This window comes from Notechis scutatus, chromosome 1, assembly GCF_049901735.1.
Source record: "Notechis scutatus isolate UNSWTSFEM ecotype Mainland chromosome 1, rNotScu1.2, whole genome shotgun sequence".
NCBI lineage: Eukaryota > Metazoa > Chordata > Lepidosauria > Squamata > Elapidae > Notechis > Notechis scutatus.
Genome location: NC_142009.1, coordinates 104,417,052 through 104,430,248, shown reverse-complemented (window position 1 = coordinate 104,430,248; position 13,197 = coordinate 104,417,052). Strand labels below are relative to the sequence as shown.

General features: G+C 34.9%; 1 protein-coding gene across 6 annotated transcripts in view; it reads right to left on the bottom strand.

Annotated features, from left to right (window-relative positions):
• Nucleotides 1-13,197, bottom strand: part of CDK19 (cyclin dependent kinase 19) — an 88,836-nt gene that overhangs the window by 41,972 nt on the left and 33,667 nt on the right. For 5 of the 6 annotated variants that reach the window (XM_026666677.2, XM_087942282.1, XM_026666675.2 and 2 more), the window contains one exon: nt 7,012-7,122. In XM_026666677.2, coding sequence (XP_026522462.1) covers nt 7,012-7,122 — 111 coding nt within the window. Of the gene's footprint in view, nt 1-175; nt 274-7,011; nt 7,123-13,197 lie in introns of those variants that run through there. The other variant, XM_087942293.1, reaches the window with a different exon arrangement.

The following is a 13,197-nucleotide window of genomic DNA, read 5'->3' as shown; positions in this document are numbered from 1 at the left end:
GATGGTTCCATTAGAATAAAATATATGTAGCTCAAGGTTGAATGATATAGTTCTGGTGCTCTCTGAGCTTGGTTGTTTGCTTGCAGAATGCCCCAAAATATACAAGCCCGTGATAACTTTGTCCAACTGTGAAATTACCAGGAATTCTAACAAGAAACATAGCCAAAGAACTTACAAAAGGGCTTCGACACCTCATAGAGGAGAGCAAATATTTCATCGACTCCCCCATTACAGTGCCTTCAGAAAATGAAAGATCTAAAAGAGAAGATGAAATTATGGTTTCATTCAATGTCCCAGCATGCTTTAATCCATAAATCCAGAATCAGTGGAAGAATCCATGGCAGACGTATAACACAACATACCCAACCCAGCCAAATATACTAAGATTGAAATACCAGAATCATGAACCTCATCAACCTTTGCTTACTATCAACTTTCAGTTTGATGAAAAAATATGCCAACAAATCTGAGGAACACCCATGGGATCACCACTGTCAACACTTATAGCAGAGAACACAATTCAGTGTCTACACACTATAGCACTCCCAGATATATCGAAAGTATAGAATCTTCCTCACAGTAAAAAAGAAACAATTAGAAAAAACATGAACTCATCAACATATTCAAAGGAATAAAATTAACAAGGGAAGAAGAAAACAATACACTACCCATCTTGTATATCCACACCAGCAGATAAAATAGTAGCACATTGGAAATGCTACTGTCAAAAAACAATCCCACTAACCAAGTGTTGCATTACTAAAGTAACAGCTCAACCTCCCACAAGAGAACCTATATAAAAATATTACTCATATAAGTACAAATGTACTGTAGCACCAAAGAAATAAAACAGACCATCTATATCTATGTATGTATTTATTTAATTAATTTGTTTGTTAAACATGTACAAGATAACAAGTATAGGTATGGACATAAACATGAACAAAGGAAGTAAATACAGATAAATGGGGACAATAAGACAGGGACGGTAGGCATGCTGGTGCACTTATGCACGCCCCCTTTATGGACCTCTTAAGAATGGGGTGAGATCCTCAGTAGATAGTTTGAGATTGAAACTGTGAGGGTTTGAGGCTGTAACAATGGAGTCGGGTAGAGCATTCCAGGTGAATATAACACATTCCACACAACTTTATAAAAAAGTGCTTGACCATTCAACCCACTACAGCACAACCAGCACAAACTATGAAAAATATAATTTTACCATATATATCAAAAATTTCAGAAATAACCAACACAGTTACAACTACACAACATTATTATAGGACATAAAACAAACACAGCTTTCCAAAACATGTTAAGTAAACAAAAAGACCCAGTAACACAAGAAAAAAAGTAATCTACAACACAGAGTGTAAAGACTGTAACAGTCATTATGTAGGTCACATAGGTAGAAGATTAGCAGAGAGTATTCATGAACATCAACTAGCAATCAAAAGACACAATGAAAATCCCATAATCTCACATGGATAGAGTCAACCATAATTCCAACTGGGAAACAATGAGCATCCTAGACCAAACTAAATCCAAAAACACAAGGGAATTCTTGGAAGCTTGGTATTCAAACAACTCAGCAATCAATAGACACATAGAAAAATAGTAAATCATATTTATTCACCACTCAAAAGAGACCAAAAAATGATGGAGAAGAAGAAGAAGAAGAAGAAGAAGAAGAAGAAGAAGAAGAAGAAGAAGAAGAAGAAGAAGAAGAAGAAGAAGAAGAAGAAGAAGAAGAAGAAGAAGAAGAAGAAGAAGAAGAAGAAGAAGAAGAAGAAGAGGAGGAGGAGGAGGAGGAGGAGGAGGAGGAGGAGGAGGAGGAGGAGGAGGAGGAGGAGGAGGAGGAGGAGGGAGGAGGAGGAGGAGGAGGAGGAGGAGGAGGGAGGAGGAGGAGGAGGAGAAAAAAAATCCTCTCCAGGAGCCATCACCCAGATAAGCAGGGATTAACACCAGGGAAACAAACAAGCAAAGCAGGAAACAATACCCTAATCAAGGAATTATCAAGGAGAAAACCACAACCCTACCAAAACTGGCAGGGCAAGCAATGTATATAACCAAGAATCAAATCCTGCACCTACTTGCATTGATGTTGTTATCTAGTTAGGTCAGGGGTCTTCAAACTTGACAGCTTTAAGACTTGTGGACTTCAACTTCCGGAATTCCTCCTCCAGTCATGTTAGCTCAGGAATTCTGGGAGTTGAAGTCCACAAGTCTTAAACTTGCCAAGTTTGAAGACCCTTGAGTTAGGTAGTGAAACATTTGCAGGCAAACAACCAAACTGAAAGAATATCAAGGACACCACAACTAGATGGTTACTATTCATGACAAATGTAATACAAAACTTTATTAAAACTGTCAAGGAAAGGGATGGGAAAATGTAAATGAAAGTATGAATAGGTAATGAGAAGAAAAATGACAATTTGGGGCTAATTTGCAAATTATGGAAAGCAAAAAGTTAGAATTACATTTGCACCAGATCTAAATAAATCCAAGGGAAAAGTGTGGCTTTTATACACCATCGAGATTTCAAATATAAATAACATTCTTAAGGACTGAAGTGAAGAAGCACAAGTTAATCACAATATAGAGTCTTTATAGAAAAGAAATCTGAAGGACTCCAATCTATAACTTCCATAAAAGTTATATGTTGAAAAGTAAAATTATTTCAATTATTGCTTACTATGCAAATTGCTAATTCAATACATACAAAAGAGCTCCATGGATTAATAATGAATTAAAGCCAAAACAAGTATTGTTTGTCTTGTTGACAGATCAACAGAAAAACAAATGGCAGTACTGAAAATGCTTATTGTTCTTGCTTTTTTCTCTAATTAAATTGGTATGTAACCATAATAAATGTAGGAAAAGTTTCTATTCTTAAAATATTATCAATATCAAGAAATGAAGAGAATGCTTGTCCCTAAAATAAATTCAGTATAATAAAAGTGATGGATGTTACAAATGGTATAACATCAATTATCAAATGTTAAAGACTGCTATGTTTTATTCAATATTTTCACCCACCAAATATGCCTTTGCTGTTTTGTCAATAGTCCTGCTCCCAATCTGGGAGACAAAGTGGTAGTAGGCAATGAGCCCAAAGTTTTTGCAACATTATAACTCTCTTCTCAGTTCCAAATTGGGAAGGGAAACTGGGGATGGCAGAGTTAATATGTGAAAGATACGAAGATGCTCCAACTGCTTTCTCAGTACATAACTAATTAAGTTCTCAATAATCGTACAGGAAAGAGTTTTCTGGAGAACGATAAATACCAATCCACCTATATAAATGGCCACATAGGAAAATTATTTTGGGGTTAGGTTCACCTTGACAGTAAATTAGTTAACATTTTAATCTGTATACTATAAAAATATGAAATGAGAAATTATGCTTGCTCCAAGGCAAATCAATGATTTCTGATGACTTGTTCAGGATTTAAATTGATGTCTACCACCCCTTCCCACCTCCCACTCTTTACTGGCTATAGCCGCTATACCATGCTGGCTGTCAGTACCAAGTATAAAAAAATAACCACTTTAGACTATCATCTTCTCTGTCCTATAAAGTTTAAATGCTATAAAAAATTAGAATGAAGCATATAAACTAGTAGGACACAGAGAATGTTAAGGTATTAATAAAAGAAATGTGTTCCTAAGCATGAGGATTTCAACACTGTTTTTGTTTTTTGAAGGAGGAGAGCTTTACATACGTTGACTGGGAAGCTGTTCCAAGTGTAAGAGGCAGCATGGAAAGAGACAAAGTTGGGAGTGAGCAAAAAAGACAATGGGGAAATATGGAGTGATGCTTAGGATAACTGAGAGAAGGAGTCATTCAGACCATGAGGGATATTAATTTGGGCCATCATCACCAAATGCCAAAAAATCACATTAAACAGTACAGCAAGACAAAAAAAATTGCAAGGGTTCAAAATCCAGCAGTTATCTCCAGGACAACATTTTCTTCATATTTCATTTCACTTAAAGTTCTTCACTAGTCCCAATTTATCATTTTAAAAAAAATCTTGGCTCACAGAGGTGCATGATTACTCAATGTTAAACCAGTACGACTGCTTTCTACACTTTATTGAAAGAGAGGGAGGGGGAGAGAGAAAGAGAGAGAGAGAGAAATCTGTTTGGAGGGTAATAATGTTGCTGTCTTCTAGGTTTCAAGAGATGATTAAATATTTCTGTGCAAAAACAAAAGAACAAAAAAAGTCGCACTAGAGAAAGTGTAGGGTTATGGAAATGACCAATTTTATATTAACTCTATTGAATGAGAGCACTTAATATAGAACAGTCCAAGAATCAAATAGGCACGGTCAATCATGTGGCTACTTCGCAGCCAAGTGGGAGGAAAATATTTGAGTGGAACAGCATATGTCTGTTCATCTGGTTTATGTTCTATAATAACTAAAATTGCATGGGAACATACCATGTAGGAAGTGGCTCCCTGAACAATGCAGGTAAATGTGAAGTGGTCATTAATCTAATAATTGGACGGATATAATATATATATATATATATATATATATATATATATATATATATATATATATATTGCATTGCATGCTTCATTTCAAGAACACTAGAAAGTGAACATAAAAAAAACATTCACAGTACAAACACATGCAAATATTGGTAGCATTTATATGAAATGATATAGCCTAGGAATTTGTGATAATGATGTATTTGCATGTATCGAGACATTGGAAGCTAGGGAGCATATTAGGAAGAATGTACACTTTGCATTATGACTTTACAACAATCAACAAGAAAGAGTGCCCCTTCAAAACTATTGTTAGATTATTCTTTTTCAAACGAAGCATGCAGTATTCAGGTGTCAAGAACTGCAAACTGGATTATTAAACATGCTTCCTATTATAGCAGCAATACATTCTTCTGCAGTTGCTTTTAAAAGCGAACAACTGAAACACAGAAATAAAGTTTTGTGCACATCAAATGAAGCTTTTCATAATGTGACTCTGGCACTTTTGAGCGATGAAGTGTACATCTACTCTTGGTGTAATTAACTTTGATGGAGAAAGCTTCCAGAGTGGGTGCAAGTTAGTAAAACTATAAGAATAAGACTCTCCAATTAAATTATATGGCGCATGCAAAAACATGAAATCTCATGACTTTATATTATTTTGATTCAAGTTTCTCTTTGGTTGGAACAGTTTATACACATAATTTTCTTGACAGTAAACTATTACTCATGGGCTTCATAATGAGTTTTCATCATACCGTTTAAGCAATACAGTAATTTGTCTCTAGCAAATCTAACTTTCATGTTAATTTAGTATTCAGTATAGCTTGAACTGATCTGGCAAAAAGAGAAGAGGAATATTTCCCTATGAAACCTATCACAACATGCTGCAAAAGGCAAATATTTCATTTCATATTAAATGTAATACTTCAAAAACATTACACTAATTGCGCATATAAAATCTTAGCCTACAGTTGAGATCTGAATGAGTTCTTTCTTATATTGATCTTCAAGCCCATACTGCAGCTGCAGAGTAGTGCAGAGCTTTCAAAACCTTTAATTCTAAAGCACTTTCTGAGGCCAAACTGGATGATAATTGGGAAATCTGCCTAATATCTTGGTTCCTTCATAAAAGCAGCCAATGGGCTTCTCAAACTGGACTGCAGATCAGATGTATTGGAGTGAGAGACAATGTCAGTTTCTCCCTCAGCTGGAAATTTGCTCCCCTTGAGGAAAAATACAGGAAAACCAAATCACATGGGAATCTTTTAAATAGAAGAAAAACTAATTATTTATAATTGCTATCTAAAAGATCTCAATAGCACTTCCTGTGCCAAAAAGTCCTGACATAGTTTACAAGTCTACTACAAAACTGGGGGGGGAAAGTCAGTGGCTGGGAAAAGTTGGTGCCTGAGAAAGGCTAGCACCAAAAGTTTAAATTTTACAAGAGACCTAAAGGATATACAGGTTGGAGTCTTGAATGTGTACACCAATTCAAATGAAGAAAATTAGAGAAGGATTTACTAAATGTATATTTCTTTATGAAAGAACTGTGAGCTTTATTTAGTTCTGATAGGTAAAGTAAATTCCTGATATCACTGTATTTATATGTATATTTCTCCCCCATCAGACAAAAGAAAATCTCTCAAGGTTTGAGGGAAAACCAGATTTATTACCTAAGTGTAGCTCTGTCTAGTCCTGTTCTAGACACACACAGATTCTTACAGTGTTCTAGTCTCTGAGCATATATAATATTACCTTTCATTAATTAGCTCTCTTTTATAACTGTGGAAACCTACAAGCTCAATGATATAATGATACAATTGGCTTACAACTCTTAACAACTGAGTTATGGAAAGAAATGACATATTTAATTTCCAAAATATTTTTTTAAGAAAAAGTGGCATTGGTCTTTGGCAAGGAGAACAGAAAACACTTAAGCTTTTTTCACTCTTAAATCCTGTGGGGAAATGGAATTGAGAACAGTTCTGGTGCCACACTGCTATAACTTTTGGATAGTTATGTATCTCAAAATGGCATTAGGGCCTCCTCCAAAATGTCTCTACCTGTTTCTCCTTGTTTTTTTTTGTAGCCAATCATGGTTTTAAGATAGTGTAAGGCTTTCAGTTTGTGAACTCCAAATCACATCATACACAGAATGCACAATTAAACCTCATAAAGATTTTAATTACTTAAATAAATGCAAAGCAATCTCAACTTCTGAGAAAAGGCTAGTGGGGAGTTTTTCAGTTTGTTATTTTTTTTAAAAATCTTGAAAATATTTCTGCATCTTCAAAGATTACCTGATCATATATCTTAAAATGAAAATTTTCCATACAGATACATGGATTTTATCGTGGTTCTTCTTTTCTAACATGCTTTGAGTAGCTATATAGTTTAAGATACGTGAGATTGGGGAAAGGTTTCAAATCCATTCTGACTGCAGTTACTTCTTTTAAAACATAACATAATTATAGTAAAAAAAAAAAAAAAGGAACTTCAGAACTTACCCACAAATCATGTTCAGCATAATCAAACAGCAGCCACACCTTTCTATCACTATGAGAAAGGAAAACCTTCTGTAATGCAATCACATTAGGATGCTTCAGTTCTCTCAAAAGCTGCAAGTAAAGAGATAAATAACATAAAACTTTCCATATAGTACCAATAAACAAAACACTTTAATTAGTGATAGAGATGTCCAATAAATTATTCTTTTTCATTCCAACAATTCTGGAATAATCTGTGCACAAAAGGGAGAAAGTAAAAAGCTTGGTTTTTTTTCATTTAGTAGAAAATGATATTTTTAAAAAGTCAATTGCTTACTTGGATAAAAGTTTTGTTCCCTGTGCAAGAAACATCCAGACCAACTTTATTTAGGAAATGCTCCCATTGATGTAAGGGAAGCTAGCAAAAAAAAAAAAAAACAGACTGTGAGTTATTCTTGTCCCAACCGTAAGTCCTTGGTTTATCAAGCCTTCATGGAATAATCAACAACATCCAATATCCATCAAAATCTCTAGATTGCCGGCAGAAAGCCCAACCACGGGTCACAACAGGAAAACTGTGAGAATTGATTCTTGTTGCCAACCAGTAAGGTCCTTGGTTTATCAAAAGCCTTCATGGAATAATTTAATATTAAACAGAACAACATACCAATATCCATCAAAAATTACCTATATTACCTACGGGAATAAGAAAAATATGGTATCTTTGTTGCTCTTATTCTTCCATTCATATTTTCTTTCCAAATGTATGTTCAGTAGTGTAGGATTATTACTCATTACTTGGTCATTTTCACATCAGTTCATGTAGTTATGAAAAACTATACTGTTTTAACATTTACATGTATCTAATACTTAAAATATGTTGTATCAAAAAATGCAATGCTTGGGCTCACAAGCTACACTCTACCCGAAGTTATGATGAGATTCAAGTGGCTAGGGCAAGAGGAGGATCGTCTTTTCAATAGCTCCCAGTTCAGACTGAGTTATATGAGTTGGCTTGTTTGAGTATTCTATGGATAGAAACATGAGAACGTGATTATAGCCTAAATGGTGAGATGGGCAGCATGTTTTTCCTGCTGTGTTGCTTTCCCCAACCCTTGAGATTTGATTGGGGAGGGGGATAAAATGTATATAGGGAGAGGTTATAAACCAACATTACAGTTGTTAAGTGAATTATTGCAGTTTTAAGTGAATCTGGCTTCTCCTATTGACTTTGTTTGTCAGAAGCCACCTGGGAAAGTTACAAATGGTGATCACATTACCCTGGGATAGAGCAACTGTCATAAATACGGTATATACCAGTTGTCAAGTCCGCAAATTTTGATCACTTGACCATGGAAATGTTACAATGCTTGTAAGCATGGAAACCAGTCATAAGTCACCTTTTTCAGTGCCATTGTAATTTGAAACAGTTGCTAAACAAATGGTTGCAGGTCGAGGACTATCTGTATATAATTTTATTACAGTGAGTTTATTATTAGGTTTCTTAACTGAAATGTGAACGATTTTTTTATATGTACAACTTTCATAAATCATTCAGATATTTTATTGTTCAAGAAATATCCTGTGCTGGTTTATCTTTTGTATTTTCTTCCCTTCAGTAGAAATGAGCATGAAAATTGAAGTAATATTTCAACGTGAAATGTACACCTGTCTCCAGAATGTTTGTTTCAGATTTCGGACTATATCATTATAACCAGGCTTTAAATATTTGGAATGCCAAATGAACAAATGAAATAAACACCCTGTTTTTTGCTCCACTGATTACTAAGAACACAGTTTATAAACATTTGATAAAGTATACATGTCATTAAAATAATATAGTTTTACAATACATTGTATTCTATACTTAAAAAGAAGTCAAGTGTGAACTTCAAAAAGGTTACTTTTTAACTAGTCATTTCACAATCACTTGCTGATTCGTTGATTAAGTTACCATTTAAAGCCAAGTAATTGGATCCAACATTTAATGCATCAATGAAAAGAAAAAACTATCCTTTTCATTGATGCACTAAAAGGATTTTGAATCACTTCAATACATGAGTCTTCTAAAATTACGAAATGCTAAACAAACTGCAAAATTAGTATCTTATATACTGAGTATGCTATTATGAGTATTTCCATGATCTTTGCATTTAAACTTTTGAGAGTATCTTTGCAACAGAATCTACACATAATTTACAATAGAATTTTAAATATATCGCTCTGAAAGTTCATGAATAATTTGCAATAACAAAAAATACAGCGGTGAAGCAGATTCTCGTATAAGGGAAACAAAAGAGAGAGAGAGAAAATAAATCTTTGTCATAAAAGTATTAAAAAGCTCAGTGTTTTATCTATTTGACATAAATCTGCAGTTGATTAATAGGCAGAAACTATTTTTAAATCAGAGAAACTGCAAATACATTTTGCTTTTTAGATTATTGATTTTGCTGGGGTATTAAAAAGGAGTGAAAAACAAAGATTAAAAATAGATTCTCTTTGAATATATCAATTATTTTATTTCTTTTGTTACCTACAAAATTAAAATATAGAAATGTCTGCATATTAAGTAGATTATTATATTGATCATCTATTGCTTTTACTTTATGGCCTTGTTTAAACCCAGTTACCCTTCCTCTATAATATCTGCTTGTGGGAATTCCATGTTGGCTTCGATCTTATGCCATTCATCAAGTCACACAACATGGTGCAAAAAAAAAAAAAAAGTGCTGCTGCTAGCAGTCTCCATCCATTTCACCTAGGCAACTCTTAGAAGCAAAATCCAGATGATATTACAAGAGTCTGTAGAGGAAAGGCCTGTGCCACCTGCCAAGTCAACTTAATAACACAGAGAAGGAGAATGATTTTGCACAATTTTAACAGCAGCAAAACTTGGAGAGAGGTAATCTGGGAAGCAACTTTGCTAACTTCCTGCCCTGGAAGATGGAAATACAATACACAGTTTATAAGATTTGTAAAAATGTAGTTAAAATGCACCTAGTAATAGATGCAGCTTCTAAAAACATAATTTGTAGATGTCTAAAGAGAGAAACAATTCATCTCAAAATCATATACTTTTTACAGCTTTGTTTTTGAGATTATTGGAGGTATAAAACTATTTTGTAAAAAAAAACTTTAAAAACTTAGATGCTAAGGATGCTAAGTTATGCAGTTGCATATCTAGCTGTCAAACCAGAATCTCAATGAGTATGAGAATTAATAAAGCAAATTGTCCTACCAATTAAGAATAGCTATCCACTGCCAAGAGGAGCAAACAATATTTAGGATTTGAAACTCATGGACTATATAATAAAAAATTAGTTTGTATTTTTGTGTATTGTTTTTGAGAGAGGCCTCTTTTGGCCACAGTTGCTCATGTCACGTAACACCCTCATTTGGTAATAAGCATTTTGAAAAGCAATTGTTCTATAAATAATTTCACTTCTGAAAACGTTCTGGCACTGCTAAACAGCATTCTTCTTAAACAAAAGCATTGCAAGTGATTTTTTAAAAGGATTATAGTATGCCTAAAATAAAGGAAATGAAACAATTAGCATTGTGTCTTTTATTCTATGGAGTCTCAGAAAGATTAGAAATAAGTTTCTAACAACTTCTACTGATAAGATGGTGCAGCTATATATCCCCAACTGACCCATTTCTAGTCCAAAAATTAAATATACCTTGTATTTCTAGATTAACACTTGTAGGGAAGATGGGCAGTATAAAAATTTAATAAATACATAAAATCAACATTTGCTTGTTGCTAAATTGAATCCATGTATTTGAATGCACAGGTAAAATAATAGTGAACTTGTGTGAAACTTTAAGGGAGTTAGAATTATAAGCAACATTTCATATACATACATTTTTCTACTCTAGTTGAAACTCTACTCTACAAAAGTTAATGGCCACAAGTTAGGCTTTCTCAACAAGAGATGAGTTATTTTACCTCATAATAACCACTCTAGGAAGGCATTTCAAGGACTTGTTCCTTTTTGACAAAATAAAATAAATAACCATTTCCAAACACCAAGGAGCACTAATTTTAGGTTTTAATTCTTTACCCACAAATTCTTTATGACCAAAGATTATCCACTAGTGGAGAAGGTCTCACTGAATCCAGAAACCATGCTGTGTTATACTGTGCCTTCTATTAGGATATAAGGCCCATTTAAAACTCCCAAATTGATGAAGTACTCAGGCAATTTTGATGTATTGAGATATTTGACAGTTATTTCATGTGGAAAAAAAATGTTATATTATTTGCAACACTCAAGACTCCCTGATCATCTTGATGACATCTTGGTATTATGTTTTCATTTTATTTTACCTGAAACAGAAATTGTTTACTTACTTTCTGATCTTTCAGAATTCAAGTCAGGGACCCTAATAAAGACCTTCTACCAGTCTCAGCATATGTTACAATTTTCACTAAGAGTTAAAATAACCAACTTTTTCAATTTTTGAAGAAAATTAAAGCAGAAGAGTCAATCATCTTGGCGTAGTAGTTAAGATAATACATTAAAAACCAGGAAACTAAGAATTCTGGTCCTGTTTTAGGCATGAAGCCTGCTGGGTAATATTGGGTCTGTCACACTCTCCACCTTAGGAAGAAAACAATGGCAAACCACTTCTGAAATCTTGCCAAGAAAACTGTACTGACTAGTCCACACAGTCATCAGGAATCAACACTAATCTGAATACACACAAACACACACAATTTTAGGATTCCATCTTCATTACATTTTCATCTGAAGTTTAAAAAGTTATTTGACACGAAGGGTCTCTTCACTTAGTCTCCAAACCATGTTTATTATACTTAAAATTTAAGAGGGGTGTGTGTGTGTGTGTGTGTGTGTGTACACATACACTGTTCTTAGAGCCAGTAACTAAAATTGAATTTTTATTCAATTCTGTATAGCTCATCAATATAAACTGATCCACCCAAGATGTACCCATTCTCAAACACTCAAACAGTCCTGACTACTGATAATAATTCAAGCTTCTTTTTTTAAAAAAAACAACGTTATTGATTACAAAACCAAAATATCAAACAAACACAACACACAGAAGAAGAAAGAAAAGAATTAGGAAAAAAAAGAAAATGATTAAAAAACTAACAATTCTACTATCGACAGTCTATGGTTCCTTGTTTGTTATCAATATTGGTGATACATTTGCAAATACATCTTATTGTGAATATATAATTACGATTTACATTTTACGTTATTTACTAATATATTTTCTATTTTTGTTCTATCCAGTCATACCAGCATTCCCAGCTTCTATAATATTCTGATGTTTCTTTTTCCTTAAGTGCTAAAGTTAACTTGTCCATCTCTGCACAGGCTGTTATCTTCTGTATAACCATCTCCTCTGTTGGAATATCTGCTTGTTTCCAACACTGTGCAAAGGTTATTCTGGCTGCAGTAAGAATATGCAGTATTACCGTATTTATCGGCGTATAACACGCACAGGCGTATAACACGCATCTTCATTTTAAGAGGGAAATTTCAGGAAAAAAAATTAAATTTCTAAATAAAAACTTCGAAGCAAAATAAGGGTAGCTCAGAACTTTTTTTTTATTAATATTATTACCACTTATAAGGTAAATAATGCAAAATAATGCCCTCTGCTCGCACCCCCGCCCCGACCGCCTCCTCCGCCGCACCGCCCGCCTCCGCCGCACCGCACCGCCGCCTCCGCCGCACCGCCCGCCTCCGCACCGCCCGGCCTCCGCCGCACCGCCGCCTCCGCGCACCGCGCACCGCCCGCCTCCGCTCGCACCGCCCGCCTCCGCCGCACCGCCGCCTCCGCGCACCGCCCGGCCTCCGCCGCACCGCCCGGCCTCCGCCGCACCGCCCGGCCTCCGCCGCACCGCCCGGCCTCCGCCGCACCGCCCGGCCTCCGTTGGCTTATTATATCGGCGTATAACACGCATACATCATTTGCCCCCTATTTTCAGGGGGAAAAAAGTGTGTGTTATACGCCGATAAATACGGTATATATTTGACATTTTTAGGAATTTGTCTATTAAATATCCCCAATAGGAAGAATTCTGGTTTTAATTCAATTTGCTCCGCTGTTATTTCCTCTAACCATTTTTTTATTCTATGCCAGTATCTTTGGGCTTCAGTGCAGGACCACCACATATGAAAAAATGTTCCCTGTTTCTTTTTACATTTCCAGCAATTCGGATTCATGTTA